At 35.7% G+C, this 27752-nt stretch overlaps 1 protein-coding gene across 1 annotated transcript; it reads right to left on the bottom strand.

Annotated features, from left to right (window-relative positions):
• Window positions 1-27752, bottom strand: LOC149785329 (uncharacterized). The gene is made up of 5 exons (XM_089931196.1): window positions 27682-27752; window positions 26927-27083; window positions 3587-3665; window positions 1303-1442; window positions 1-900 (listed from the first exon to the last, which is right to left on the bottom strand). Exons 2-5 carry the CDS (start codon window positions 27056-27058, stop codon window positions 895-897), a joined length of 357 nt encoding a protein of 118 aa, XP_089787322.1. The 5' UTR covers window positions 27059-27083; window positions 27682-27752; the 3' UTR covers window positions 1-894.

The raw sequence follows: 27752 nt of genomic DNA, 5'->3' as shown, positions 1-27752 counted from the left end.
ATTCAATATATGGCGACACATGCAAGCAAAGTGTATATTCCTACGTTTGTTAGTTTCAGCCTAATATTATTTTATTATTACTTCGGCTGTCTCAGTGTCTTCCTGGGACATGTCTCATTGTGTCTTCTCACTAACTGGGACATGTCTCAATGTATGTTCTCACGGGGTCATTGGGCCATGTCTCATTGTACCTTCTCGTTGTCTTCTTGGGCCATGTCTCATTGTGTCTTCTCACTGAGTCATTGGGACATGTCTCATTGTATGTTCTCACTGTTTCATTGGAACGAGTCTCATTGTGCCTACTCGTTTTCTTCTTGGGATAGGTCTCATTGTATATTCCCACTGTGTCACTGGAACATGTCTCAGTGTGTCTTCTTAATGTGCCATTGGGACATGTCTCATTATGTCTTCACACTGTGTCATTGGGACATGTCTCAATGTGTCTTCTCACTGCGTCATTGGGACATGTCTCATTGTGTCTTCTGTGTAATTGGACATGTCTCAATGTGTCTTCTCGCTGTGTCATTGAGATATGTCTCATTGTATATTGACACTGTCATTGGGACATATCTCATTGTGTCTTCTCACAGTGTCATTGGAGCATGTCTCAATGTGTCTTCTCACTGTGACATTGGGACATGTCTCCTTGTGTCTTCACGCTGTCATTGGGACATGTCTCAATGTGTCTTCTCGCTGCGTCACTGGGACATGTCTCAATGTGTCTTCTAATGTGTAAATGGGAGATATCTTTTTGTCTTCTAACTGCGTCACTGGGATGTGTCTTGTTGTTTCCTTGGGAAACTGAGAGAGCCGAATACATATCAAAAGAATGTAAAGAGACACTGTACAAAAGCATGAAAATTCTTGTATTTGGTTTCTTCTTCATCGATCACCCTATTTCTGTAAGAAATAATAATAATAATAATAATAATAATAATAATAATAATAATAATAATAATAACACCAGCATCAAAAATGAAAACGGGAGTTACGAATAAGTAACAGTTTGGACAAAAAGATAATAAATCTGTTCAATCACTCATTCTTCGCTTTTGCTCATTTCTCTGCGTGCAATATACCTTAAGTTGAAATTCGACCGACTTTGTCTTTTAATAACTATATAATTATAAAATTGGAATTGAACAATCACCTGAAATTGTGTTTCATTTTAATCCATATATGAGTAATTATTAGCAAAAGACTAATCATCAAAATAGCATGTCACTGCGACTTCTATTCTAAGTTGTATCAGTGATTATACAAACAATGGGTAATTCGCATAAGAAGCCAAACAAAGATTACCATGGTAATGTGTCCTTCTTGCTGGATGTTTCCTGAGGTTTCCATTATGATTCTCCAACGAAAATCCCTTTTACCTGCTCGAATTCGAAACGACCTGGTGGTAATTTTCATTTTCTTCGAAGCAATATCTCTGACATCTTCTAATGGATAATGATAATTGTAACAAAATTAATGCTCAAATAAAGATAAAAAGGTATATTTAAAGAAATGTAGAACTGCCCTTAGACTTATTATGTTTTTTTTTTAACTTAACTTTAAAAAAATATCACTGAGATAATTTAAGACTAATTTTTGAGTAATGTGTACTGGATGAAAAAGAAGCTGTCATCCTTTAAAGATTCTCATCAATACTGCACTTATTTTGCAGGTGCAATAATGTTCGTCGACTATGGAATCGCTTGTGTCCTGAAACACTGTATTACACTCAAAATAAGGACATTATCGCATCTCGTTGAAATATTTATTTTGACCCTGATGTTCAGAGCTTTTAAATATAAGAACATTCCTAAAATAACTTGCATTATTATATGCTCATTTTTTGCCCCGTTAACTTTACATTGTCAGAATCGTTTAATATTCCCCGATACTGAACGCGCGCGACAATACATATATAGCATTCACGTGAATGAAGGAACTACTTTCTATTGTAAACAAACAATGACGCAGACACCAGCAATTTTGATTTGTAAACAAATCATATACACTCGCGTAAGAGGTTCTTTACGTTGTGGTTATTTAAATTTGTTTCGGAATGAACTAAAACACGTTTCGTGGACTGAAAAAAACCCTCAGCTGTTTTGGCACATTCCGCGTTGATACAATGTTACGGATTTAGGCTAGCTACATTATATAAAAGACGGACGATTATGTCCTTACAAATAACATACAAGTGAGAAAGCATATACCGTCTTCTTTATCTTGTGATAAGAATGGCAAAATAAAATATACTTACAGTTTTACACCCTGAATTTCCTCAAAATGTTTTTTTCTTAATTCTGCAAATCCGAATTGCATGAGCCATGTCATAGGTTTTCAATCTGGATTAGACATTTCGAAAGTGTGCTGTAATTTCGATGATAAGTGCAATTGCATCCTCCTTACTGCACTCAAAATGAAATACACATTAAATTCCATAGCGTCTTTTTGAAAACTGCAATTGAAAGACTTCATATTTTTCCCACGTTATGATTTCAAACATTCAATGACAGAAACAGAAACACATCTGCAGACGTAAACAAGCTTCTCCCGCGCCACTTCAATCCGATATATTTCATGTATAATTTGCACAGATGAATCCAGTCCAAAATCACAAACATTCGTCGAATCGAAAAAAAATACCAAAATATATTCACTCCAGATCAAATGGAAAAGTCGTTGCAATGCGCATTCATTCACAATATGACTGCAAATTTCAATTTAAACTAGACACGCCATTTTCTTTCGAAAGTTATGTCGACCGCGCGACTAAGTTCAAATTTATCTGGGCGGAGCTATGTGCGTATTAATAATGATGTCATTTTGTAATGTCACATCTGCGTTTGTGTATTTAGTTTGGAATACGGCATTCATTCATTTACGTTGATACTTGTAGTGTATTTTGTTTCTATAATTAAACCTTAGGTAGAATAAAAAAATGAGCAGATAATAAAAAGGTTACTGCATTTGTATGGGAAAATATGAACTCGTTTTGTTGGAAGGATATACTGCACTCACAAGTTCGTGCAGTATTCATTCCGAAAACTCGTTCATATTTTCCCATACAAATGCAGTAACCTATAAGTACAAAAGAGCATCTTAAGCAAAGGAGAAAACCTTACAGTTCTAGAGTTAGTTAATTTTCTATTTCCATGCAAACTTTTCCTATAGATATTATATATATTGGAATTATTATTTTAATTAAAGTCTCTGCGTCCCGTATTCGCAAGGTACAAACAGAGACGAGTACATACCTGTTCCCTAATGACCCTTTAGCTTTTACTAGAAACAATATTGAGGCACTATAAATTATATATATATAATTTGATGCCAGTAAAACACTTGTGCATTCAGTAGTACTGTCTAGACTGGATTATTTTAACTCACTTCTATCTGCTTCGTCTTATATGCATACACACACACACAGACACACACACACACACACACACACATATATATATATATATATATATATATATATATATATATATATATATATATATATATATATATATATATATATATATATATATATATATATATATATATATATATATATATATATATATATATATATATATATATATACCTTCCGGAATATTAAACTTGGCTGCAACAGCCTCGTGGAGCTGATCGATGTATTGCAAGGCCTCTTCGATGACAGTTACCTGGTGGAAAAAATATTCGACTAAACCAGACAAATGAATATTTCTTATTTTTTGTAATATGAATAATCTTGATATACATATTGTTTAAGCATATTTCTCTTTAAGGAAACTGTATAGTGTACGTGCATAGTCACACAGCCTCATTTTAAGTTCAGTAATAATTGGGGAAAAATGCTAATTTTTTTTCAGAAAGATAAGCAAAGTGATAAGAAATTTGTTTAATTAATAAAAATACTTGTAATTCAGTTTCGTAACAAAATAGTTTTAAAAATTTAGATCGAAAAGTATTGTCTACAACCGCTTGTAAGTCGCGTCCAACTGCAAACAGCATAAACCTCAGTCTGCCGTTCAATAATGTGTCAGAAGACCAGAGTCTCTATTGTTTGTTATATCGATTACTCCTAACAAACTACAAAGACTCATATCTGCCGGCGCATTATGCGGCGGCAAATCTGGGTCTGTGTAGTTTGCAGTTGGACTCCACTTATAAGCGAGTATGCAAGGTAAATAAATCCGGAGTTTAAAATAGACGAGCTTAAGAAACTAATATAATGAACATGAAGATCCTTCCAAAATGATTCGAAATTATCGCAGTGACATCACTTCATATACATTATTTATTTTTTGTTACAGTTTGGATGATACTATTAAGAATGTGAATCTTCACAGATGTACAAAAGTCGATTTCAACTGCAAAAAAAAAAACCCACATAGACTCAGATTTCCCGTCGTGTCAGGTGCAGGAAAATCAGAGCCTATGTTACTTGTTCTACTGATTACTGCTAGGAAATTGAATATACCCAGACATGACGGTGAATTATGTGACGACATATCTGGGTCTCTGCGGTTCGCGGTTCGACTCTACTTATAACCGAGTACATACAGTAACAACTTATTAAACTAGGAAAAGCTCGAATTAGGTTCTGAGGTTTTTAAATTCCGAAGTGCACGAGTCCACCTTACTTACTGTCGTGGAGTCAAATAGTAAGGATTTGTTTTGAAACAATAAATCGAAAACAACTTTACCATAATTTAATATAAGCAATAATATACGTTCCCCATTTAAAGTTCTACAAAGAAAAGGTAATAAACCAATGTAAATTCTTTGACTACTACTACTACTACTATTATTACTACTACTACTAATAATAATAATAATAATAATAATAATAATAATAATAATAATGATAATAATAAGGACTTAGTACAGTGCCTAATATTTAGAAGATCTAAGCGCTTAACAATATTAGATAACACATAAAAACACATACAACGACAAGATTACAAAACCAAGAACCATGAAATTTCAAATAGAAAAAAAAAACATGCTTACAATAATTAAAGAAGTAAACATTATCAATACTTTAAGTCTGTTCTTGTAGTCGAAATAAGTGAGTTATAAAATCACTCTTGAATGAGGACAGTGTCTTCGTGTCTTAGATCGTTCGTTCCACGTAGGTGGGCCTTGATAAGCAAAAGAACATTGTCCGTATGACTTCATTTCAACAGTGGGAACAATGAGAATGCGAGTGTCGGAAGAGGAACGCAAGTTTCTAGATGGGATATACACATGGGTGTGATCAGATAGGTATATTGGACTGCAGTCAGTCAGTGAAATGCGGCATAGTGAAGAGATTTTGTGTTTGATCCTGGATCGAACGGGTAGCCAGTGAAGGCTAAAAATCAGGGGATGGGTATGCTCAGCTCTTTGTGGTCTACGGATGATCCGAGCAGCCGTATTTTAAACTTTTTGCAGTTTCGATAGAAGATACTAAGACGAAGCAGATAGAAGTGAGTTAAAATAATCCAGTCTAGAAAGTACTAATGAACACACAAGTGTTTTAGTGGCATCAACCAAAAGAAAATTGCGAATGGAGCTGATACATCTCAACTCCATTTATCCAAATTTGCATATGTTCATTTCATGCTGGTGTAATGAGAGCGTACTGTCGAGAGTGACACCTAGGTTTCGTACCGACTGTGTAAATTTGATGTTGGCATTGCTGGTGCTTATTGTTTGAGGTAAAAAGTATATGAATGAGTTTTATCATCATTCATCTGCAGCTTGTTACATGTCATCCATGACTTCAGATCTGAAATGCACCTGTCTACTCCTTGGATGGTATCCTTAACTTCAGTTGGGTGTTAGGTGTTTAGGCTCTAATAAACAGTAACAAAAGAAAGAGTGAGAACAACAAGCTTTGAAAAAAATTAAAAAATAATTTATTTCCCTAGAAAAAACAATCAAAAATGAAACAATAAGAACTTGCGGTTTTAAGAATCAAATCCAGAAAAAGTCCAAGAATAATCCACGAATTAAATTTTAGAAGTTATAGTAATGAAATGTTCTAATGAATTCAAGTTTGAGTCCCGATGAAAAATCCAAAATGGAAATCGATGACGTATACTGTAGTCACCATAGCGCTCATGTGTTTACAGTTCTTTGTGAACCACAGAAAATAATATTCCGGTGTTTGAATTCCGAACAAAATTTAAAGAAATGTCTTTGTCCAAGAATTCACTATGAGAACTCAAATATTTCCAGGAAAAAGAATAAATCTTTAAGAATCCAAATAATTTGAATAAAAATTAAAATGTAACTCCAAACTGGTCACAACGAAATACTTTCCAGTGTCCAAAATAAAAGCCTAAACTGAGATTATTTCTCTATAAACAAAGGTTATACAGACAAATAATGCGCAAAACAGATACCCGTATGAGGGTTAGGTGATCACATTCCAGAGCAATATAGAAGGTATCTACATGTCTAAGGTCGCAACGTATGTGTGTCTACGCCATTAAAAACAACTAAAATATTACAATTGTCTCTGATCACTTTTGGTATTTGTGTATACCGTTGTGTTACATATATCACATCAGTGTTGTTATGTCTTCCTCGAGAAAATATTCTAGCTGGATTTGATTGTTTATCCAGCATCACATCATCGTATACAACCAAATTATTAATAAATCCGTCTAAATCATCAACGGACGGAGCTTCATCAATGTTAGTTATAAATTCAATCACATTCTCGTCATTCAACAGTGTCACGTTTTCATTAAAATCTTTAAGTACGTCATAACACCGCTGATCATCAACTGATGGTGCTACTAAATACAACTTATCCCATTTTAGCCATCTCATTATAAGATTAAGTAACAATCGTGTCTTACCCGATCCAGATGAACCTATTATAATCATTCTGATGAAATTCGGTAACGCCGGATGATGCTTGACCGGTTCTAGTTTCTTTGTCGCTGAGAAATCAATTATATCCATATTATATAAATACATGAATCTATATTGTTTACGCTGTAGAACTAAAACCCCAACTACTGATCTATCCACGGTTACAACAAAAAATGCGAGAATAGCATACGGTGGAAGATGTGTAGTATGTAACAGAAAAAAGTTTTCGTTTTTACCCAAAAAAAGACGGTGGTGATATTGCTACATTAATGTCAAATTTCCCAGGAACTCCGTGGGCTAAATACCAAGGAGAAAAACATCTATCAGGATATAATTATTGCGGTCCTGGTACTCGACTTGATATCAGACTTGACAATCAGGATCAACCAAACCCAGGCGAGGAACCAATAAACGCTATTGATAAAGCGTTTCATGTTCATGATGTAGCATATAAAAGCAAAAATCTACAAGACAGACATATTGCAGATGTGAAATTAATTTATGCGTTAAATTCTATAAAAAATAAAAATATAAGAGAATCACTAGCTAATTGGTTAATAAGATCCGCGATGAAAGGTAAATTAGCGCTAGGTGCTGGTAATGTATAAATGGAATCGATTTATTATTCCCCAAGAGGATACTGGAAAGGTAACGCAGCAATTGGCAACCTCGCCGATGCAGCAAAAGTCACACGTGTTACCACTAAAAAATGGTTATCTAAACAGGCAATATGGTAAATTTACCTACCACCACCGAAACAAATTCAGTACGCGTATTTCGATGTTAGTGTTCCTAATGAAGTTCATCAAGCAGATATCTTATTTTTACCGCATGATACTGTATGTAGAAAAACATACAAATACGCGCTAACCGTTGTTGATGTTGCAAGCAGATATAAAGACGCAGAACCATTATTGACAAAGACAGTTGCTGAAGTAGCTTCTGCGTTTAAACGAATTTATGAACGTAGACCCGGACCACAAGGTGGTCTTCAATGGCCACAGCTGATACAGGTTGATCCTGGCAAAGAATTTCTTGGTCCAGTATCATCGCTGATGAAGCAACATAATGTCAAAATACGACAAGGACACATTGCAATTCATCGTGATCAGGCAATTGTTGAACGATTTAATCGAACACTTGCTGAGCGGTTATTTGGATATCAATACGCGAAGGAATTTATTCAGGATAAAAGATCTCGTGAATGGGTTGCAAGATCACCAAGTGTGATAGCCGCGTTAAATAATGAAGTAACTCGAACGACCAACATGAAACCTATTAATGCAATTACAAAAAAATATGCCAATACAACGACGTGATTTTTCAACGCAACCAGCATTAGGTAATGTTACTGTAAGGTATTTATATGAACCGGTGAACTCGAAGGTGGTAAAAAAAGAGCGAATGATCCTATTTGGAGTGTTACCACACATAAGATATCTAACATAACAAGATCCTCAGGTAGACCCGGAATCTACAGATTAGATTCAACTGCTCCTCAACGTGGATTTACACGTGAACAATTACAGGTGATTCCTGAGGATACGCAATTACCACCGCTATCACTTAACTAGCACCCCTACGTCGATTACACTCAAAACAGGTCAACATGGCATTTTCTCGTGTATGACCGCAACTGTTATCTTTTCTATCCATGGTAAATTGTCTTGGATTATTATTTGAATATCTCCATAACATCACACAGTTACAACTTGTACAATGATTATTCTGTTGTTGTTTCAACGTGCTGATAAATTCAACGTCGAGATCAAAATCGCGGTTATTTTTTTATCAGATTGTTTATAACCAGCTATTTTTTTTCTTATTATATCATTGTCAATATCATCACTAGTCACTGACTCATCCAAGACAATTCTCCGCAACTGAGATATTCTTCTGACTCGAGACACTTCGAGATAAACTAAGTTTGACCACTCGATACGATCATCTATAATCCAAACAACTGTATCAGAAATAGTTAATCCCTGAGATGAGTGAATCGTCATTGCATATCCGTGTCCACGGAGATTTGTTCAACGATAATGCATCTTCAACAGCGTTGATATCAACTGTGATGATATCATTTAATACTAAATTCTGTTTCTCGGTCTGTCCTGGTATATCAACATCAATATTCTACCGCCGTGTATGAGCTGGTCGATAACATAACGGAACTGGCAATGTTGGAAATTTTTCTTTATGTAACTGAAACAATTCCCGTTGAAGTGTATCACGAACTATTTTTCTACTTGCAACTATCAGATCATTTGGTTTCCACGTCTGCAGAAAGTCGTTCATTGAAGTTTCTGAAGTTATTCCACGCATTACTTCACATTGAATTTTATTCGGCTGTAGTCTGATTAATTTTTTAAACTGTTTTAATTCTGCATATAGCGCTCTATGATCAAACGGTGGTGGTTGACCGTGATCGCCACATATTATTACAGCAGTATTTCTTGTTAATAACCAATCAAGAAATGTTTTAATGTTTCTGATGATACTGTACATATTTCATCCCATATTATAATCCTCGGAATATATTTTTCTCCCATCCTCGAAGAAGTCCATGCATCACCCTTCCATCGGAAGAAGCTATGATAAGTACATGATTGTACTCCTCGTTGTTTCATCTCTCGCGCGAGTCTGTGTGTAGGTGTTAGCACGATCATATCTGATTTATGAAATAGTTCGATCGCTCGAGCGGTTTTACCAGAACCTCCAGGTCCGTTTAGATAAACCGTTTTATTTCTAGTTATTGGATCGTATACCGATGGTCCAGATGATAGTTGTAGTTTTTGATGTTTTTTACAATAAATATCTTTAACCGCAACATCAGCTGATTCGGAATAATCGAGTATATTTTCCTTTTTATTCTCCACGAACCCCATGATGCACAAGTACCGATATGTAGTTGTTCTAGTAATCCTGAATATTTTTTATTGATATTTAACGAAAAACGAATCTGTAGCGACTCTGACAGCGAGTGTAGAAACTTTATTTATCATCGATAATAGATTTATTGAAACGTACGCGAGCATCGATGATCTTAAATGAGTATACTGAGGTGACTCACCGTCCATATAACTTACAATTGTACCTAATTTAGTTCCATTTGACAAAAAAGCAATTTCTCGATTTATAAACGTATTTCTGTTCGTTGTATCAGCGATTATAAAGTCGAACTCAACATCATCCATAATCAATCTTGTACAATGTCGTCTGTGATCATATGTTCCTCCTTGGGTGAACTTGCCGATTATTTTTCTACCGAGATCTTTTGTAATTTTATTCTCGTAATCGGTTATATCGGGGTTTTCATTATCAGAATATTTCTTTTGTTGTGGTAACCAAACTTCGGTTTGTTTCCGGTATGATATAATTGCTTCATTTACAATCAATAGTGTTAACATGGCACAATCAAGCATACACCGTAAGAGAATTATTGGTGCCCACATTTTTTTCTGAAAAATGTTTTCCAAACCAGGTATAACAAATCGCATGGAGATCTTTAGACATTTCTAATGACTCGATACAAGTAAATCCAGTTAAGTCAAAATCCGGTAATGGTGCATTTATCGATACTCGCGTCATCTCGTGTGTCGGATGACCGAATCGCTCAAAGTACACAGAACAATCTCCGTATCACAAGAAAACTTCCAGGATAACATGCAACCATATCAACCGAAATAACATCTTTATGATCGTATTTAGTATTCCACAATCCACCGTGTCCGTATTCGACACAACTCAGTATTATATCATTAAGAAAATCGGACCGAGTTGGTTTCCACGAATTTTTCTTTCTAGCAAAATGAGCCGCAACTGACGGAACAGTAAAATAGTTGCTCAATAGTTCGTCAGTGTCATCAGTATATTGCAGTGCAAGATTTTTCATTTTTTCGTGGAGAAGATCTGTTCGATAAGTAACACCATTTTGTCTTACAAACTGATCGAACTTGATTTTTTCTTCCATATCTGATTCGTCGTTAGAACTCTGAAACAGCCATACTGACACAGGATCGTTTTTACTTATCTCGTTAATAAAATCAAACATATCTCCGCGATACTTTTTAACAGTTCAATCTCGTGGAAACACTGTTACTGCGCTAGTCCACGCGTGCGCGTTATGATCAATAATTTCGATTGAAGCTCCTTTTGATTTATATTTTGATTCATATAATATTTCTCCTGTTATCGTCGCTACGGTTATTGGGAATTTTAGTTTTTTTCCTAACTCAGCGACATATTTGATAGACGCTCCGGTATCTTTAACCATCTCGCCTCACTCGTTTATTATTTTAAGTCTTTTATCTGTTAAACCGTTTCCACGGGCCGCGTTTGTAAAATGTTCCATTACTCGTTCAGCCACACAGTTTATTTTTGAAAATCTCATCGTATAATTTTGAACGTTCACCAGACATGAGATGCACCATCTGCATGAAATTCTTTCTTGGCGTCGTGAATTTTATTGATCAAACTTTTTTTTTCTTATCAACTAGATGTTTTATTGGTAAATCAGAAGATATCCTGTCGAGGTTGAATTTACTTGTTTTCCAAGGCTTGGTTCTGGATAATCTCTCGAATTCTCCCATATTATATTTCAGACAAGTATTTAAATAAAAAATATTACATATACAATGTCTCAACAGAACAAGTGCAAATAGTTGATGATCGGATCATTAACTCCCTGCAATAAATCCTGCAGGAAGGAATTCTGCGGGATTCACTTGCAGTCCGTTCGTAGAGGTTGTTTAGGACCAATACCATGTTTGCGATGTGGTGTTGGAGTATGAGGTAAAACAGAGTTATGTGCAAATAGTGGTGGTAAAAAAATATCGCGAACTTAAGAGATATTATGATTTAAAAAATAATGTCAGTGACGGAGCTATAAAATCCGTGGAGGATTATTTAACTAAGTTTTCACAAATTATAATTTAAACAAATAATATTATTATATAATGGAGCAAAATGAATTTGTCCGACATCCTGTAACAACGAACTACGAATCAAATCTTGATGGTGTGATCAGAGATTGTCAGAAGAAAGTACCAGTTGGTTATATAAATAATGCTGGCTATCTGATGTTTACTGTTGGGAAGAAACCTTATCCCTGTCATCAATTTGTGTACTAGTGTCACAAGGGGTTGACCAAAGACGGTCTTGTGATCGATCATATTGACTCAGACCCTCAAAACAATAATTTATCCAACCTTCAAGCTATCACACAGAGTGAGAATAATACACGGGGAGGGACGGGCAAGTACTCAAAATTCCATAGATCAGTTAAATCCTTCAATACAGAGACTAGCGAAGAAATTATATTTCAATCAATGAATTCAGCTGCGAAATACTTTGAAATTAACTCGTGTTCGGTACAAAAAGTCGCGAAAAATATATATAAATCCGCTTTCTCAAAACATATAAACAGAAAATCACCTTCCAATATTGTTAATGAGATAAATTATCATCACTATCAAGTAATTACGTAGATTTATATTATTAACTATTTATTTAATTATTTATATTTTTGTCAGAAATCCTCACTCTTATGCTACTTATTTTGTCGAATTGAGCGAAAGGGAGATAATTCTGTAAATATATATTTCTCCGTAGATTTCTGATTTTTACGGTCGTAATTAGTCAATTAACCATCTACGTCGTAATTAATATCAATAATTATACCGGTAGAAAGATATTTATGGTTTTTAGCTTACAAAGTAGAAGAATAAACATATTTTACATCGTACAATGTAGCGAGTTATTTTTAAACCTGTTATGAGAAATCGAGGCAGAACACGCTGTTTGAGTGCAGATATTTACAATTTATTCAGAAACCACTGTTATAATGCAGAAATATTTAAACCGATCTGTAGGTAATAAAACGTTTGATGGTGCAGTGGTAGGAGATGCACATATATTTTATCAAGGTAGAACACGCTGTTTGAGTGCAGATATTTACAATCTGTTACGAGAAATCGAGACAGAACACGCTGTTACATTTATATATTTACAGTGTGTTCAGAAACTGATCTATAGGTAACTATAAAATATTTGATGGTGCAGTGGGTGAAATATATTCAATTTTAGGATGCTTTCGCTATTATGATAAAAGACTATTTTTCGAGGCAGAAACCGCCGTTTTAATACAGAAATATATACAATCCATTCAGAAACCGCTGTTTTAATGCAGAAATATATACAATCCATTCAGAAACCGATATAATAACTTCTGAAACATATATTTGTCAGATGATTCCGTAGCCTATTGCATGCGTGTAGAATTACTGAACTCGAGGCCCGGCGATCGAGTCCCCATGGCTGACATTTGTCGGTGGTTACGCTTATTAGCGATTAATTGGGGCCCCGCCAGCCCTCAAAACTCAACAGAAAAAAGATACCCCCCACTACGTCACCGGTGGTGGATACATGTTTTGTATCACCCACGGGCTGATTATGTGGAGGGGGGGTCAATATCTGTTGAGCGTAGAGAATGGCCCTATACATGTTTGTGCCGTCTTTAATTAAGATTTATATTTGTACTGTCATTCATTCATTGTATATATTTCATGTACCCTCTGAACTCGCTAGAACACTCGATTAGGGGTTCATGTGGGGATTGTCATTCATTGTATATATTCCATATATGTTTGTACTGTCATTCATTCATTGCATATATTTCATGTACCCCTGAACTCGCTAGAACACTCGATTAGGGATTCATGTAGGGATTGTCATTCATTGTGTATATTTCATATATGTTTGCACTGTCATTCATTCATTGTATATATTTCATGTACCCCCTGAACTTGCTAAAACACTCGAATAGAGGTTCATGTGGGGATTGTCATTTATTGTATATATTTGGGCCGTCCTTAATTAAGATTTATGTTTGTACTGTCATTCATTCATTGTATATATTCAATATACCCTCTGAACTTGCTAAAACACTCGAATAGAGGTTCATGTGGGGATTATCATTCATTATATATGTTGTGCTGTCCTTGAAACATCCTCCTGAACTCGCTAAAACACTCGATTAGAGGTTCACATGGGGATATAATTTGTTGATTATATATATATATATATATATATATATATATATATATATATATATATATATATATATATATATATATATAATAATGAACTACGAAAATATTAATGATATTATTACTGCTATTAAAAAAATTGGAAAAAGATGGTATTAATATATTTGATGAACTAAATCCTGAAAAAATAATTTCTGATTTTGAAATTTTACAAGAACGTAAAAACCAAGGAATACACACACTATTATCCGAATACAAGTTCATAAAACGAATTCAGGCGGTGATGTTTCAGTCGCTAGCTACTGTAGAAGATGATCAAGTGAAGGAATTGATTCCTCTTTCTGCTGCAGTAGAAAAAATTCGATCGGAATTATCCCGCGAGTACGAAGCAAAGAAAAAATTAGTACTCGTATAAGACAATTAAGAAAAATTATGTCAGATCAAGAAACGACCGAACACGTGTAATATTTTATCAGAAATATTTTATTTTTTCTGAAATATTTATATTATTCAGAAACATTTTTTTTTTAAATATTTATATTATTCAGAAACATTTTTTTTAATTTTATCAGAAATATTTACATTATCAAAAATATTTTTTTTTTATCAGAAATATTTTTTTCGGAAATATTTTTTAAATTTATCAGAAATATTTTTTCATCATAAATTTTGATCATTTTACATTATTCTGAGTACCAACTACCCCATCAAAATTACGAAATTGATTGGTTTGCACGATTCTGAGTACCAACTATCCCATCAAAATTACGAAATTGATTGGTTTGCACGATTTTGAGTACCAACTGCCCCATCAATTTCAGAAAAAAATAAAATATTTCAGAAAAAATATTTCTGATAAAATAAAATAAAATAATTCAGAAGAAATAAAATATTTCAGAAAAAATAAAATAAAATATTAAGATCAAAGATCTATGATCAAAAATCATTACGATAAAAGTCTTTAAGACGGACATCATTACGATAAAGATCTACGATCTTACATGTAGATTCACAATTAATTTCTCCCCACGCAGGACAATTAATGGTCCTATGTGGTCGGTGAGTTTGAAATTGATTCGTGACAAATACTGATTATGTGTACAGGATTGGTTGGCTCTTGCACGATCAAACTCCAGGAGATACTTGTGGTGTGAACGTGTATAAGATATATCCTTGCTGAGCCTGATTTGACTTTCCAAGATCGATTTGATAGTTGCCATCGATTACGTCACAAACAAGATTGACTGCGATCGTTGATGTTATATTAACGATTTCCGGTGAAAGATGTCTACCGCCTCCGTACGGATCATTGTTGTATCTAAGAACAGTTGCTGGTGGTATCATCTTTCTCCATGCCACAACAATTTCATGAAAGTTTTCGTTGATAAGATCATTGAGAGATTTTTTTAACTCATCTGCGTTGTACCCGGGAAATTTAAAATTCGGTAGATCTACATCTTTGATCGAATACGCGTTTAAAAATCGTTGCTTCTTGCCGCTCTTATCGTCAATTACCGTCTGAATTAATCGTTGGTTAAGATATTCCATGTCGGATACAAGTTGATTTAATATTTCTACACGTGTAATGATTTTACGGCATGAACTTGTTATATCAAAAAGATATTCTTGGAAGGACTGCCGTAGCTGCTGTTGTTGTTGTTTATGATGTTGATTTATTTCTTTAAAATACTCAATAAGTTCATCTATGTGAGTATCATAAACAGTAACAAGTCTGAACCCCACCTCTTTAGGGAGTACAGGCATAAATCTCCAATTAATTTTCTCACCATCAAGGAACATAAAATTACTAACCGACGTTAAATCTTTTATATTAGGTAGATGTTGTTTGTATGATGGGGTAATTTCATGATATGATTGCCTATCCGTGACATAATCAGACTTTTTCTGTTCTGGTGGTATTGGTTTTTCATGTGGAGGAATTTCAAGCCAACCTAGCACAGATCTTATCGATGATTGATAAATATCAACGGCGTAATCAGGTGAATGTATTTCAATCGTTGCTGATAAAGTTGGCTCATGAACGTTAACTGATATTTTTTATTCTTTTCCGATTATTGATTTTATTCTACGTTGAAATTCTTCATTGATTTCCTCGACCTCATAACTGCCAGTTGGTATTCCAACAACGACCCAATCAGGTGTTCCATCTGGTTTGTTTTTATTAGCAAATACAAGCGAATTATTTGCTGGTGTTCCATTAAATGATTTTGATCTGATATTTGGCCAGCTGTAATATGCTCGTAATTGTGCTAGTGCAATTTCATTTGCGCGAAATGCAGTTGGAAAATTAACACTAAATTCAGGATTAGTCGAGCTTACCGAGATAATTGTTGTTTTTGGTGGAGCTGTGTTTGTCACGATCTGCTGGAGTAGCTCTACTGATGTCATTATTAATACTCGTACCTTTAACAGCACTGTTATATATTTTAATCATTTCTGAAAACTCAAAATCAAAAATTATTCCATCGCTGAGGCTTGCTGATAACAACGAAGATAACTTCGAGTATGCGACCGTCGCTGTGTGTAATTTTATTATGTAATCGGATAATTTTTCATTCATGCAGGTGCATATTTTTTTGCTACGATATTAAAAACACCTGCAATAGTTGTTGCTGCTGAAATACAGATTGTTACGGCTACTGGTGCCATCTCTGTCATTGTTGACAAGATAACACCTGTTCAAGCAACAACAGCGGATACTGAATAAACAATCACGTCGACGATAACTACTCGTCGACGATATTTTTTTACTTTTACTGTATATTGTTCGATGATATCTTTTAATTTTACTTGCCATTCACGCGCTTGATTGTACTTGTATTGAGATGCATCGTCGATTGAGGTACTCATTATATTTTATGCAGTAAATAATTGAGGTGTTTCAGCTACAAATTCCAAACACCATCAGTAAGATGTTGCGTTTAATGTCTTATCAGCTGCTTCCAGCATAAATTCTTCTTCGGTTCCTTTATTTAATACAACATACACAACCCCGGAAAACCTATCGGTGGAATGTCGCCATAGATAATTTGTAAATATCTCAAAATTTGCAGCACTGAACACAAATAGCCTGTACAGGCCAGTGACTGTTGCGGTATATTTAATAGTTTTATTTTTCTTTGACCATGTTGCGAATCCAGATGATACCGTGTATACGATGTTGGTAATATACCCGGGAGTTATTCCAGGTGTAATTTTAATCAGACTAACTTTATTGACGATCTCAGGAATCCCCGCTACGATGTCTTCGAGTGTTCGTTTGATCGTGTCGATGTTAGTTTTGATTTCAGAGAGTTTTATATCAGCGGTGGGCGGAGTACCAAAAAATTCCTCTGCGGTTTCGTTAATTTTTCTAAAATTTCTACGGAGATTTGTGAACGCGTTTACATGAACATAATACTCGGCCCGCAACGTGGATAGTTTACCATCTACAGTGTTATAGTTGGTGTCGATGTATTTTTTCGTTGCTGCGTCTTCGTCGGATGTCGGATCTCTCAAAACTACTATTTTATTCCCATTCATGCTGAGTTCTCCCGTCATTGTGTCACCGCTATTTTTCACGCGATTAGCAACGCTTCTTGCAATATCATCTCTGATGGTTGTAAACAATATACTTGAATCCCTGATTTTTCCGCTGTCAGTAAACACAGGGATGTTATCCGTGACCGCACCGAGTACTCGTCGAACTATGTCATTCCATTTGATGTTACTCGTTTTTAAAACACCATATCGGTCATGAAAAACAACAACTTCATCTCGGTCAACTCCAGCCAGGTTCATAATATCAGCGAGTTCATCTTTAGTCGCGTACTTTGACAGATCAATGTCATCGGAATTTTTCTTACTTTTCTTACTTGTAGAGGAAGATCTTCCGTAAATATCAACCATTATATAAGATCCTTCATCTGTTTAAAACACCTTGCGCGCAACGAAGCGGTTACTTGTATAATCATGCACAACTTTATGTGGTGGTTTGGATGATTTTGATATGGCGTTAAGTACATTAATTGCTTCACGGCCGCATATTGGCCAATCTGTCATTGTATGTGTTGGTAGCGTTGAATACCAAACTTTTTTTATGAAGTGGCTCGACATGCTTGATAAATTGAACGGGTGGAGCTAATCCGTACGAATAGAAATAAACAATTCCACGTGGATCAATTGCGTATGATACCCAGTGAGTACCGGGTCCTGAATTCGAGTCAAGATTAATAATACCCGTTTCAACGCTGTTTGGTCGTTGTGGTAATTGATCTCGCGTGAAAACACCTCTAAAGGCAGATATTTTTAGTTGTTTAGCAGCATTAAGTAAATCAAAATTTGATGCTGGAACGTCTAACGGATTGTTCCTGGAAGCCTCAGACCTCTTCCCCAACGAGATCCTGGCAATCTTAGGCCGCGCCCTTTTTTTGTATCCCTTTCCTGTTGCTTTCTTTAAAGCCATTCCAGCAGCTGTTCCAACAGCACCTAACGCGGCTGCTTTTGCTACGGCTGGAGCAGCAGCAGCTATTAATGCCGGAATGGCCACGAGAAATGGAAAAATACCACCTGTTTTAACCATGTCCTTGATGGCGCTCGGAGAAAGATGAAATTGAACTCCGGTTTTTGATTCTAGGGCTTTATTGAGATGTTTAATTTGATTCTTGGTTAGTGATAGTTTATTTGGACCACCACTAGAAATCTGATCTTGTTTTAATGTTATTTTTGTTCCCCAGTTTTTTGTTGAATTTGATTGTAATTTTTTCACCTGACCGGGAGTCAAAGTGACATTAACGTGATTGTATGACATTTTTTATATAAATATCTTTTTCTAAATAACACGATTATAGATTTTCCACTGGTGCATCAATGACTCTCATTCGACCACTACCACCTTCAAGTAACATCGCTTTGTCACTAAGTATAACCGCGATTGCTCATTAGGGGAAACCGCCACCTGGCGGGTTACTAACATAAGCTCGAAAATGTATATCAGCAACAGACTGCTTGGATAAATCAAGATTCTCCAGCGAAAAATAATAAAACGGATATAGATTTATAAAATCTAACTGTGATATTTGCAAACCAGTATCCACATTTTGATCACGTCCCATGAATGACATCAAACGATGATATACACGTGCTACATGGTTATGTTCATAAATTAACGATATATTTTCGGATGGTTCTTGTTGTCCGTTTATCCGTAGAGAAACCTCAGTAACGCCTAAATTGTCAAATATCATATGTGAACGTTCCTGACTACCTATCCGATTATTATTTTGCAGTGCAACAAAAATATGTCGCGGCGCAGAAACACCCTGTTGTGATGCTATATGCCATGTAAATAAACCCCGATTAGAACTTTGAATAGCATCTGTGGTTACTGTTAACCATGAAGGCAATGATTTACCGCCTTGATCCATAAAAGACAATAATTTCTGTTCTTCTGTAATTGATGGAGTTAATACAGGCATCCACAGTGACAGTTTGTTTATAATTACTTTGCCATCAGCAACACCAGCACCTCGCCAGATCGCATCGTTATCATCACCCTTTCTTACAAGCACAACTGTGTGTTTAGCTCCAAAGATGACCTTTCTAAAATCTCTGCAAAATCCGAAGATGTGAGATAATGGAATGCACATGAAAACTCTCTATTGTCACCTTTCAACATCGCTCGGCGTGTTGCAAATCCCAAGTTGTAAGTTGCATTAACACTTCCTATACTATCAAAAGCAGCACCTGGTCTATCCGCATGTTCAAAATCAACTGGTTGTGGATCAGATGCAGTACCTCGTGGTGTTTGTACTTTAATATACTGAACATGATCGGCGTTGTCGGTAATATCCTTAGCAAACATCATTGATGGACCAGCTGATCTTGTGTAATCATCAGAATATCTTGCTAGACCAATTATTGTTGTAGCAACGTCGACATCTTTCTCAATTGTCTCGATGTTTTTCCCATCGATGATATAAGTAGCGCTCCTAACAACGCCATAATACCATTATTGACAGAACCAACTCGCAAATTAGCATCATATGCCGTATCAGATGCAACATTCGTCACAATTTTACCCTCTACCTCAATAAATGCCTCATAGGGTAAGAAATATCTACTCGTATCCTGAACTTGAAGTTCGATACGTCCACGTTGATATGATTGTCTTGCGTCATAGGAATAAAATTGATAATCACGTTTTGATTAGTCCTTTTCGACAGGTACTTCCATGTCGAATGCTACGTCGGATATACGTTTAAACATTTATTATATAACTTTGATTTAAGTCATCGTCGCGCTGACCTTGTCAAGCGAGTACGAAGTCCACTTCCTGCTATCAAATTTGCAGTAATATTTCTTTGTGCTTCATCAGATCCTTGATCCATCAACGCTGCTAGTTTTTTATTTGCGGCTTGATTTATTATTTTACTGACCTCCGCAGGCATAATTTCAGTACTTGGTAATTTTACTGGTTGTCGTTTTCGTCGTATTAATCGTGCTAGTCTTTCTCTGATTGCCGAGAACGCCTTACCAGCAACATTAACAATTGCACCAGGAGCTTTATCACGAACAATATCAATAGCCTTCATTGATAATTGTTTTGCAACAGGCACTACTTTTGGGGCCATCCTTGTAAATAATCCCCGAATAACATCGCCAAGCCCATCTCCGTAAGTTGCTCTGTAGACTAGTAGTCGTGAGTTCACTACTCTGACCGGTACAGGTCTACGATAATCATTGTGTATGATCATCTTATCTTATTTATCATTTATCTAATCGCGGTGACTAATCATCAACGAGCTCATCGATAAGTTCTCGGTAAACGCCGATATCCATAATACCACCGCGAAATAATCGTTGACAAATATCAGCTGCTTCATTAATTATTTCTGATGAATTATTTCCGGCACGTTTTCCTCCTATAAGAACTTCTAACCGTGACACGTCATTGAGAATATTATCGGGACAAATAATATTACCTCCGAAACCACAACCAGTAGTAGGTACATCATGAAATTCTTCTTCTGGAGATTGTGATCGAGGAGGTTGTTTTTCTTGAGGAGGTTGTTTTTTTCTGTTGTGGAGGAGGTTGTTGTTTCCTTTGTTGCTGCGGTGGTCGAGTTTGTGGTTTTTGCTGTGATAGAGGAGATTGTTTTTTCTGTTGCGGTGAGGAAGATTGTGTTGTTTTTAACGGTGTTGTCAGATCTGCGGTTATAACAGGACTTGTAACCATTCTTGCTTTAACATCTTTCTTAAATTGTGTAAAATGATAGTCGTACTTTACCGTGATCCGCTGAATATCTTTATGTGTAGTAAACACCAACCGTTCCCACTGATCATGAGTCAACGGTGGTGAACCCGGTTCCAGGTAACTGTCACGATTAGCAAATTCACCTAAAAGATCAACCGCGTTATCGTAATTTTTCAACTTGATATTTTTTGCCACATCCTCTCTGATTTTTGCTTTACCACGTTGGTATTTCGGCGGAGCTTCGGCTTCAAGTGGCGTTTCTGGTGCATCTATGTAAACTTCTCCAGGCGGTCTTGTTGTAACTTCCCTGATAGCAGTGGCCGCCCTAGCGGCTGCTTCAGCGGATCTTTCAGCTGCGGCTGCTAACCGCCTTGTTGCAAAATTTTGTTGTTGAGCAGTGCGCGCTAACGATGTAGTAACAGGTTTAAATAACTTTTTAGTGTCTTCTTCATACTCAATTTGTGCTTCCTGCTGCGCTTGTAGGTTTTCTCTAAATGAATCTCTAACAGGGAGAAATTTTTTGATTGCTGCTAGTCGCTCTCGGGCTAATCTAGCTGTGTGAGATTCTGGACGAACCATTATTTTGATATAACAATTTTTTTAATTAATATCAGCAGGGAGGGCGCGACCTCAAGTTCACGTAATTGCATAAAGAGCGTGCATAATAAACTAGAAAAAATCACCAACGACAATTAGAAAAATTCCGAAGAGATTTTCTCAGTAGACTGTCGACGCTTTTTTAAAATCTGTCGACGCTTTTCTTTTTTTCGATTATTTGTAGGAAGGCTTATTTTCGATGTTTGGACGTTTTTCGACCATTGGTCTGTTCGCCCTCCCTGCTGCTCAATTAAATTACCTCAAATATAAATTAAATCAAATGTACGTAACATGGGTAACTAGATTTTATATTTGAGTGTCATCAGCGTACAATTGGTGAGATACCTGTTGTCGATCGATTGAACTTTAGAGGAGCTGAGCGTATATAATGAAGAGAACTGGACTGAGAATAGCGCCTTGTAGAACACTAAAAACATAGATCAGCTGGGCTGGAATGTTTTCTATTACAGACACAATTTATGTCCTGTTTATTAAGTAGGACTTAAAACATAGTAAGGCTGTATCGTGAATACCAAATACATACCGAAGACTGTGAAGTGAAGTAATATTGCCGCAGACAAGTAAAGGAGGGAGAGGACTATAATCTTGCATTATCCAAAGCAGAGAGAAGGTCATTCACTCTTCTAAGAAGAGCAATTTCCAAACCATGGCGACGGCGATATGCAAACTGTACATTTCTGAAATAACCGTTGATTTTCGAAATAAATGAGACTTAGAAACAGGTCGGTAGTTCTGTAAATCGTTCGGGGTCACGTGTTGGTTTCTTCAACAGAGGCATAACAATAGCAATTTGAAAAATGATGGCAATTCCCCTAACGATAGCATCGTGTAGTGAAAGAAATATTGAATCTAAGCACTCAAGTTGCAATGACGTCTGAATCAGATCGAGTTCACGTGACTTTGGGGAGCTCTTTATCACAATTGTATGTACCGAATCCATAGAGACAGCTTCAAATGCTCCTAACAGTGGCCGTGTATATAGTGTATCACAACTGTATGGTGATGATGAGTCAAATGAAATGGTGTTGTTAAGCTTATCTCTAATGGACTGAACTTTGTAACGGTCGAAATGTGCAAAACAGGTCCGAAAGGTTGACCAGAGAGAAGGTCGTTGGATGTGATGCATATTTATTCCTTTACATTAGCTTGTTCATAATCTCGAAGAGCTCTTTATAGCTAGAACGTTCAGTGATCTTACTATTGTAGTGTGCTTACTTTACCGCATGAACAATGTTTGTGGCATTCCTCTTAGCAGCTTCATATATCTGCTTACGAATAGTGAGGATGGTGGAAAGCCAGATCCTCTCAGTGTTACGGTGTTCTCTTTTAGCAGTGCGAAGCTGGTCTCTAACACTACTATACCATGGAGAACGCTTTTGAACTGATACCCTGATATTGGTTGATGGGGTATGTTTATCAAGCAATAAATGCAAGCTCTTGTTAAGCTGTACTTTTGTAGGAGGCAACGAAGTTGTTAGGGTTGCTTGGATGTCGTGCATTAGTTGGGTTCTATTTATAATATGGAGGTTTCTCTTATTAACAAAAAGAGATGGAGGGTTAGGGACTAATACGATGAGATGGCACATGATGCAGAGGTGATCTGATGCAAGTTCGTTGGACACCAATAAAGACTGTAGAATATTTTCATCAGGTCTATGAAGAATCCAGTCTAAAATGTTTCCATGTTTATGGGTGTGTTGATTAACAGACTGTTTGAGGTTGAAAATGTGAACAGAATCTACGATTATTGGTGTGTAAGGATTTCCAGGATAGTCAAAGTGAAAGTTGAAATCTCCAAGAATCAGGTTATCATGTATCGATCTTCGATACTCAAGGCGGTTATGAAACTGCTCCAAAAGAAAGATTCAGTCAGCTTGTGTTTTTGACTAGGACTAGGTCGGTAAAGGCAGAAAAAATGGACTGACCTTTGTTCCAATATGAGTGAGGTTTGGAATAGTTTAAACGATATGTGTTCGAAATTGAAATTTGTAGTGTAATTAAGACAGTGAATTATGGAGTTTTCTGCGATGACAGCAATTCCTCCTCAGCGTTAGTGGCGTAGGAACGACTTGATGGAGTAACCGGGGGTGGGGTGGGGTGTTAGATCCACACACTTTGGCTCATCGCCTGGTTCTTTAGTCATGTTTCTGTTAAGAAAAAGACGTCAATATCCTGACCGTTGATAATGTTAGCTATTTCTGTGCGCGTTTCCGGTAGTCCTTCTGACGGGTGGTTGAATAATGCAATGTGCCGTGATTGCTCAGACTTCAAGGACGACGATTTAAGAGGAGCTTGAAATAAGTTTTCCAAATTAACGGTCGAGTTTTCAAAAATGCTGTGAAGGAAATGATGAAATGGAGATAAGTGGAATTTTTCTTCCTGCTCTACGCCGGCCACTTTTTACATTTAAGTAAAGATGAACGTAGTCACAGGTTGTTAATTGCACAATGTATTATGCAGCGCCAAAAGGGCCTTATTTAATGTAATTAAATGATAGCCCATAAACGGGACGACTGGAGAGTAAAACGGGATGACGTCATGTCCAAAACAAAAGACGGTTGTAGTAAAAGTTGGGCACAACGACTCAGAAAAGTCTAATAGTTCTTGTTTCCAAAACAAGTAAATAAAAAAAACCACGTTCCAACACAACAGCCAGTGCATGATGAAATAACTAATGTAGTGGGATGCAGTCAACAAACATGTCATTAAATAAGGCACGAAATCCGGAGTAGCTGATTCAAGCCTGTTAAGAGTTTACGGCCATTTTGAATTCCACATTTTCATTCCATGTGTATACTATACCCATGTACATTATTTGAATACTGTTCATGAAAATGTACTATACCCATCTACATTCTGTGAATTATATTCATTGAACTGTACTATACCCATTTAGATTATTTGAATACTGTTCATTAAAAAGTACTGTCTATACACATGCACAAACCTTGAATACTATTCATGAAAATGTACTATACCCATCTACATTCTTTGAATGCTATCCAGTTTCATTCCATATCTATACATTACCCATGTGCATTCTTTGATTACTTTAATTTTTCATTCCATATCTATTCTATACATATATACATTCATTAGTTACTTCAAAATTTTCATTCCATGTTTATACTATAAACATGTATATTCTTTAATTACTTTAAATATCAGTTTGAATTACAGTCGAGACATAAATTATATTGACCTTCGAACGTCATCACAACAAATCAAAGCAAAGGTGCTAAGTATTTGGAACTATTTTGCTAAACTCTTAAGATCTCCGCATGACCGCTGAGCTGATCATAATCGGGATAATATCCAAACTTGGAATTGCCAGATAGTAGAAATGACAATGGTGCAGAGTGATGGAGAATGGTACTTGTAAAGTTTCATCACAACTATTTGCAAAAGCTAGAACAAAACCGGAAACAAAATATGAACAAAACTGGCACAACCAATGAGTCTAAGCTGTCTAGCATAATTTGCTGACACAATTGCCTTCAGACTGGAATATAATTAGAATTTTGACTTTAGAGACGAAGACAAGTTAATTATTCCTGACATAAATGCATCTAAAATTATTGTTCTTCAGAAATAATCTAATCTAAATCGAATTGTACTTCACGGTGAAGTTGTTTTTGCAGACGTTGATGTTAGGTTTCACCCGTCTCTATATTTCTGGCATGATTTATAGTTTTCAAGGACTGAAAAGTTAAATAATGGTTTGTATTGTGAAAAAAGCAGATTTTATTAGAAGTTATTTCGTTGTCTCAGAAAGTTTGCAAAATTAGATTGAGAGGAATTATTTTCTATAATAATTAGTATTTGATTGAAAAAACACATGCGTATTAAGTTTTCCTTTTAGAAAGGGCTTGCTCAGAATTAGTCTTGGCAAATGAAGAACAACGCTCATGGATCTCACACTATTTACTTTACACACACACACACACATATAGTGTGTGTGTGTGTGTGTGTGTGTGTGTGTGTGTGTGTAAGGCTCCACCTTTAATTATTTTGTTTAACCAGAGAGAGAGAGAGAGAGCGTACTTTCAAATGACCTGCTTTATCTGATGCACCCAAACAGCGATTACAAAACTGCTTTACTAATATAAGAATACAGTAATAGGTATCAAAATAGTTTCATATTCTCGTTGACAAAATAATGTAATCTTTCATTATTACAAACTTTAATGTGAAATCATCAACATTCACTAACGCGACGCCTACCGGCTATATGTACCTTCGAATAGTCCAAAAATAATGTTTCCTATTGCAGTGGTTTAAAAATTTGGGCAAGTAGGTATTTTTTAACATGATATATTTTATATCTAAAGTATTGTAAATTTTTGTTTACCCTAGTTGGAAAAGGTGCTTGGGTCGGTAACTAAAACCAGGGACGGTCGGCCGACGGAAACATATTTGAACGTTTGCCTTACGACATTGATGCTTCACGTGACCATGTTACGCTGAATTAAGCACCTTTTTGACATAGAAACCCCTGCGTATGTTGAAGTTTGACCTGATTTGTAAATGTTTAACCTTTGTGTACTGAATACAAATATAATGTCAGAGTCCTCTCATGCGACCTGTTACAGTGACGCTCTGTGACCTAAAGACTCATTAATATCTTCCCTCAACCATGAATTGTTATTGCCGTTCATAAATCTCACGCCTTCTACCCCAAACCAATTAGAACTTTGCAACGAAAATCCTTTATAATAAGAGTTTGAACATCGTTGTAGGATGATAATTAAATGCAAGCTCCATACTTTTGCATCATATGTACTTTTATATACATGTTTCAATGGAGGAACTTCTATTCAGAATATCCGACATCAATCTTATAACAAATTACGGCATCATAATAGAAAGTATGGCCTTGTTTTGATGACACGTTTGAATATCACCATGTATAGAAGTTGAAAAATCAAGCGATAGTGGAGTTAATGGCCAATATACAAGCGCTCACAAAACAGACAATGCAGGCACACGAATGTGATAAATGAAAACTCGCCCGTAACAAAGTATGCCAAAGTCATGCACAACACTAGCTCCACAATAACATCACCTTACACTTATGTATATTCTAATACAAGCTTGAACTGACGGATAACTCTATACATCTATATATACAATAGTCATTTTTACCTACCTCAGGAACACTCTCTATATTGGAGATCTTTGGAATCATGGCTTTCAGCTTTGTATATTCCTCCTGCTTTGCATTTCGTTTGAACTGCTTCTTCTGTTTCCCGGTTACATTCTGGATTCTTGAACGGCACATGGTGATATTTGGATCCACCAGCTGTCTGAAAATAATAATAATAATAATTATATATATATATATATATATATATATATATATATATATATATATATATATATATATATATATATATATATATATATATATATATATATATATATATATATATTTGCATTCAGAAAAACAGCACTGTTGAAGAATGATGGCTGTTTAAACTGATGTCACAGCTCTCTCAACTTCCGAAGGATGAGCTGGAAATCCTGGTAACTGAGTAATGCGAAATCTAAATCGAGATAGAGTCGAATTTAACAATATACATCTTTCCTTCCAGAATCGATCAGTTAAGAGTAATTTTGTTTGACGTACATTTCTTATAAAAAGCTTTATATGTCTTAATATATTTTCATCCACCCATCCAATATGATACAGACACGGAAAGAGTGACTGTTGATAAAACAACAAGTAAGCAAATACCTTCCAGAAAATAGGCTGGTTTTGAAAACAGCTAAATGTTTGGTCATAATAAACCATAGAAAATAAAACTTGGAAGGTAAATTGTAAATTCCACTCTAACATTGAAAGAGAGAAAACCTGAAAAGAATGTATTATCAACAATACCATAATATAAAACTTTTACTCACGAATGAAAGCTTAATTTTGGAGCATGGTCTGCTTAGTTCTCTTTATATAGAATCCAATGTCTCTGCAACCA

This window comes from Sinohyriopsis cumingii, chromosome 13, assembly GCF_028554795.1.
Source record: "Sinohyriopsis cumingii isolate HCF-2022 chromosome 13, ASM2855479v2, whole genome shotgun sequence".
NCBI lineage: Eukaryota > Metazoa > Mollusca > Bivalvia > Unionida > Unionidae > Sinohyriopsis > Sinohyriopsis cumingii.
The sequence above is the reverse complement of the archived record's forward strand: the minus strand, read 5'-3'. Positions and strand labels throughout refer to the sequence as shown.

Coding starts and splice junctions, on each gene's coding strand:
- LOC149785329 (XM_089931196.1), bottom strand. CDS start 27,058: ATGTGCCGTTCAAGAATCCAGAATGTAACCGGGAAACAGAAGAAGCAG. Junction 3,666..26,926: donor ATATAGAGAGTGTTCCTGAG/GTAGGTAAAAAT, acceptor TTTTTCCACCAG/GTAACTGTCATCGAAGAGGC. Junction 1,443..3,586: donor CAAGTTTAATATTCCGGAAG/GTATATATATAT, acceptor ATTATCCATTAG/AAGATGTCAGAGATATTGCT.